The 5,853-nt window shown below is 45.0% G+C and overlaps 1 protein-coding gene across 1 annotated transcript; it reads right to left on the bottom strand.

Annotated features, from left to right (window-relative positions):
• Nucleotides 1-408: 408 nt before the first annotated feature.
• On the bottom strand, nucleotides 409-3,476 carry LOC148119014 (olfactory receptor 5BS1-like). The gene is made up of 2 exons (XM_087898716.1): nucleotides 2,713-3,476; nucleotides 409-571 (listed from the first exon to the last, which is right to left on the bottom strand). Exons 1-2 carry the CDS (start codon nucleotides 3,474-3,476, stop codon nucleotides 409-411), a joined length of 927 nt encoding a protein of 308 aa, XP_087754842.1.
• Between the last annotated feature and the right edge of the window lie 2,377 nt (nucleotides 3,477-5,853).

Here is a 5,853-nt window from a genome sequence, read left to right as displayed (position 1 = left end):
CAAAGGATCCTTTGGAATGGAAACAGGTGGGTGGGTGTTGCGTCTTGTGCAGCCGAGATGCTACTGTCCCGGAATGTGGCACTATCGTCACCAGTGGTCTGACGTATGCATTCATACTCTGAGCAGAGACATAATAAAGTACAGAAAAGGAGAAAACCAAGAGCTGTAGAAATGGCTAGTGGAGCTCTGAAGATTTTCTAATGCACTAAGTGGGTCTCTTGGATGAGTCGGGAATTGCCTGCTCTGTTCTGGAAGTCTCCTAATATCCACGACTAGGGACAGGGAAATGAGAAAGAGAACTTCCTCTGTTGTGACAACATAGAGATGGGTGAGTGATAAGATGGCTTCTTGTGGCATCTTCCCTCTTCAACTCTCCCCCGCTTCTCCGATGGAGCGGGAGTATCTGGGCTACAAAGTCAGTCTGGACCTCCTGGTCAACATCCTCCTCAGAGCTGCCTTCACATCTTTGTTTCTCAGGCTGTAGATGAGGGGGTTTAGCAGCGGGGTCACAACACTGTACTGCAAAGACAGCACTAACTCCAGAGTTGAGCCGGATGCTGGAGTCATGTACCTTGGGAGGGATCACACAAAGGAGCAAAGTGAACTCAGGATGAGGATGGCAATACTGTTGGCAGCCATGGGCCATCCACTCTTGCCAAGTGCACAAGGCACCTCATGGTCAAGTGGACTGTCGCCATGGTGGCTTCTAGAAATGACTGATCATTGGGGAATCAATCATTTCTGTCTCCAATGCTTCCAAGCATGAGTGAACTCACAGAGAGGAACTCTCCCATGAAAAGGAGTTCTGTGTATTAAGGGGTTGTGGTTAGGACAGGGCTAATGCATTTCCATAGCATTTCCCTCTCTTCAGAGCATCTTGGTTAATAGTCATGATAGTATCATTACCCCTTCTCTATACTCACAATTCAGGCACAATAAGTTCTCATTTAGAGATGATTATTTTTTGCAAAACCTTGTGTCTAGTTCACAGTACTGCCATTGCTTCCCACACGTATGGCTCTGAGGACTACTTTCACAAGTATATCAAATTATTAATAATAATTATTACTAAGTATTATATGTGTATGAATGTTTGCAAGCATGCATGTATGTTTACCATATAAATGTATGGTAGTCATGGAGACCAGAAGAGGGTTCCTGGTCCCCTGGAACTGGAATTATGGATGGTTGTAAGCCTCCATGCTGTGCTGAGAACTGAACCTGGGTCCTTTGCAAGAGCTGCACGTATTCCTCACCACTGAGCAGTCCCTCCAGATCCAACACAGTATTTTTGTTTTGTTTTGTTTTGTTTTTGTTTTTGAGACCGGGTTTCTCTGTGTAGCTTTGGAGCCAGTCCTGTAACTTGCTCTGTAGACCAGGTTGGCCTTCAACTCAAAGATATCCACCTGCCTCTGTCTCCTGAGAGCTGAGAATAAAGGTGTGTGTCACCACCAGTCGGCACTACACATTATTTTGTTGGAACAATTTAATAAGCAACATTTTTCTTTGGCTGGCCAAAATTGGTGAGTAAAGTGAGAGATAGAAATGGGTTCAGCAGCACATATTACTTTAAAATATTAAGATTAAATTATTGGGCATATCTTAAGTATCCGCGGGGTTATTTCCCACAGAAACATTATTACTTTATAAATGGCATTATGTTCACTGGTACAAATGCAACATATTCAGAATGTTCCTTATGGACTCTGCTCGATTTGATTTAAGGAGTTATTTAGGTGCTGGGGAGATGGCTCAGTGGCTAACAATGTCGCTGATTTAATAGAGGACTGTAGGTTAGTTCACAGCATGCATGCCAAAAAGCTTGTGACCACATGTACCTCTAGCTCCAGAGGATCCAGCGCCCTTGTGTGGTCTCTACAGCACCTGCACACACACACACCACACCACACACGCGCACACGCACACACACACACACACACACATACGTGCACACACATACATGCGCGCAAACCCACACATGTAAATGGAGATTGCACTTTCGTTTCCTGGCAACCCAGACCTGAATAATCACACAAAACTATATTAATTACAACACTGTTTGCCCATCACACAGGCATATTCTTAGCTAGTTCTTATATCTTAAATAAAATTAACCCATTTCTATTAATCTGTATATTGCCACGAGGCTCTGACTGAGAGGTATGGTTCTGGCATCTTTCTTTTTTGGCAGCTACATGCTGTCTGCCTGACACCATCTTCTTTCTCCCTATATTCAGATTAGTTTTCCTGCCTAGCTCTATTCTGCCACACCATAGGCCAAAGTAGCTTCTTTATTAGCCACTGGTGATGAAACATGTTCACAGCATACAGAGGGGAATCCCATCTCTCTCTTTCTCTTACACACACACACACACACAAACACACACACACACAATCTTTAAAGAAAGGTATTCATCTAACTAAATTTAATTATCTACTTTCCTACTATTTCTGTGAAATAAGCAGGGTAAATCTTATTTTCCTCTATGGTACATGAGACAGCTGAGATAAAGGGAGGTCCATTTACCCCCAGCCACAGGTGAGCCTTTCAAAAACCAAGCAGCTCGTCCACAGCAGACTGGACTGGGGCGCAAGCCTGAGGAATTCCAGGATCGAATTTAAGGCCGATTCCTTCCTGCCACACTGCATGCTCATGTAGACCAAGGGGACAAGCACACGGCCTCTATGATAAGGGACTTCTGTGTGACACACCTGGATACTCCCGACCCATAGAAGATGGTGACCACAAGGAAATGCGAAGAACACGAAGAGAAGATCTTGCTCCGACCCTTGGCTGAGTTGATGCCCAGGGCTGTCGTGATGATACGGCTATAGGATCCCAGCAGTAGGACAAGAGAACCAAGACCTAAGATCACCATGGTTGTCAGGATGGAGGCGACAGTAGTGTGGGGGTCAGCGCAGACCAACAAGAGAACTGGGGGAACCTCACAGGCAAAGCTGCAGATGAGGTTTGGGCCACAGAAGTGCTCTTGAGAGAGCAGGAAGGTGTTAACCAGGCTAGCACTGATTCCTAAGGTCCAGGATATGATCACCAGCCCAGAGCACACTCTTTCATTCATAGTGATCACATACATCAGTGGGTGACACACAGCCTGGAAGCGGTCGTAGGCCATCGCAGAAAGGAGGCAGGCTTCAGTGGCCGCAGAAAATATGACCAGTGCGATCTGAGTAAAACACCCAAGGAAGGAGATAGTCTTCCTCTCAGAAATAAGGTTCCTCAGCAACTTAGGCACAATGACTGAGGAGTAGAAAGCGTCTATAAAGGCGAGGTGTCTCAGGAAGAAGTACATGGGGGTATGAAGGTGGGGATCACAGCCAATTACCAGCAGCATCAGCAGGTTCCCCGTAAGGATCAACAGGTAAGTCACCAAGAACAGTGCAAAGAGCAGCCCCTGAGTCTGAGGGTTGCTGGTCAGTCCCAGAAGCACAAATTCAGTGACATTTCTAACTTCCATGAGCATTCAGCCTCCCATCTCAGGGACGAGAACTGAAAAGATTGTCCAGCACTGCTGTGCAGCTCTGGAATGATTGACTCAGGAGGGATTAGGTGGCAGTGACACAGTGGTGCTGTGTCAGATCATCAGTACCTCCTAGCTCAGGGCAATGACCTCCTAGGCAGAGTGGAGGTGTGTGGGAAGCATGTGGCGGATGAGAACTAGAAAAGGAGGGAAGGAGAAATGGAATTAGAAAAGGAGAAAGAAGGGAAAGAAGCCAAGGACAGACCCCAGGATTCTGAGAGGTCTTACGTGCTACTTCCACAGGGCGTCAAGCTCAACCTGCAGGACTTACTGCCTAGCACAGTGGATCAGCAGTAAAAATTTTGGCTGGTCATCTGCACGACACACTCTAATGATTTCTGAATAAAGGAGGAAGTATTGTGACATCCCATGATGGTGCCAGTCCTTTCTCTGTCCTCGTAAGTTTGTAAGTCATCTGAATTTTTCATTTAAAACAGTCAGTAGGAGCCAGGTGGTTATGGTGCACACCTTTAATCCCAGCATTTGGGAGGCAGAGGCAGGGGATCTCTGTGAGTTTGAGACCCATCTGGTCTACAAGAGCTAATTCTAGGACAGGGTCCAAAGCTACAGAGAAACCCTGTCTCAAAAAAAAAAAACCATAAGAAAACAAAACAAAATCAGGAGTGTGGATCAGATGGCTAGAGGGGTAGAGGTGATTGCCACAAGGCTGATGGTCTCAGTTCTGTCCCTGGAACTCACAGAGTGGAAGGGTGGAAGGAGACCACTGACTCCTGCAGCTTTCCTCTGAATCCACAGACATCCAGTGCCACACATGCCCACCCCCAATAGATGCGAAACAATCTGGAAAACCAAATGGTTTCTTTTTAGTCATTCTAAGAATGATGAAGCGAAGTGATTTGATTTTTGGGGGGTTGTATTTGCTACTGAATAGAAAGTCCTTGTCCCTTTGTATGCTAGTAGCCCAAGCAGAAGTGGCACAATGTTTCACAGACAGTAGTCAGGGGAAGCCCCCAAAATGGGCATGAGGACAATGCCCTCTGCTTTCACTGCATTCTCCAGATTTACACAAGAGTCCACAGGGACCCGAAAATCTTTGAACTGAATGTGGGTAAAGCCACATCAAACTTTCAGCACCCAACTTCTGAACATTTCAGATATCTAGTCCCCAAAAGGAGGAGGGATAAAGGATAGTTGGTAGAATGGACAGTTACAGGGTTTAGTTTTAGACCAGAGGGAGGTAAGAGGGTTGCTTCTCTTCTCAGAGGATAGCTAGAAGGTTCATAAATGAAGATCTGATCTCTTTTCATGATTATCATGGTCATGGGTTTCCAGCATAGGCAGTTTTGGGAGAAGATGAATTTAAATAAGAGTTATCCTTACCTGGATTCTAAAGCAGAAACCAGATGTGCTTGCTTAGTGGAGAATGCCCAGAGAACATCCTCTCCAACACTGAACAAAAGCCACGGTTGGACTTAGTTTCTGTGTGCTTCCCTTGAGGCAGTCCTAGGGGATAGAGGCGAGGGACTTTTGGGCACCGAGCTCTTTAAATTTTGGTTTGATAATAGTGGTTATCAGCCTCTAATGGCTGAATGGTCTCTCTAGCCCACAAGAGACTTCTGAATAAGGATTCCTCTCCATAGTCTTTATGTCCAAGGGGATGTGTAGTTATCCAAAATTCTGCTTTACAAATAACAATGACCATTGGGACTCTGAGTTGTCTTTAGCCCTATGAGAGGGAAGGGGGTCCCTGGGGACCTTCGGCAGGTCTTCTGCGGCTCTGAGTGGTTCCTCCAGGCTGTTTCTTTTTTTGTGGTACACTTGTTTTAGTGGGTTACATCATACAAGAGGGCCCTGATGTGGCCACTAATCTATTTTTAGTTCTATTATTATGTAATAATATCCTCGATATATCAGTAGGTTATAGGCATATTCCTCGTACACATGCACAAAATTCTGAGAAACAAACACACAACCGCTTTCTTGCCAACTTTGCCCAACTCGGCATAGTATCTGCTATGGCTCCTCTTCTAGGCTTCTTCTCCAGAAGTGCATCCCCACTAACTAGAATGTCACATATTGTTCAGGTACCTCCACTAATTAATAAAGTGTTCTGCTGGAAAAAGAACTGTGAAAAATTCTGTACAGTATATTCAACTTAAACATTCCTCTCACTGAACACATATGCAACTTAACTTACTCTAGTATGAAGATTAAAAAAACCCAAGCATGGTCTTCTTTTCTTGAATAATTGTTGTTACACACATATACACACACACAACACACACCCCCACGCACATGCACAAACACACATTTATAAATATGACCAGGGAAGTATATTTAATTTTGCTCATAT

The sequence above is a fragment of the Myodes glareolus genome, chromosome 19 (genome assembly GCF_982192425.1).
Source record: "Myodes glareolus chromosome 19, mMyoGla1.1, whole genome shotgun sequence".
NCBI classification, from domain to species: Eukaryota; Metazoa; Chordata; class Mammalia; order Rodentia; family Cricetidae; genus Myodes; species Myodes glareolus.
This window is presented reverse-complemented; position numbering and strand designations above follow the sequence as displayed.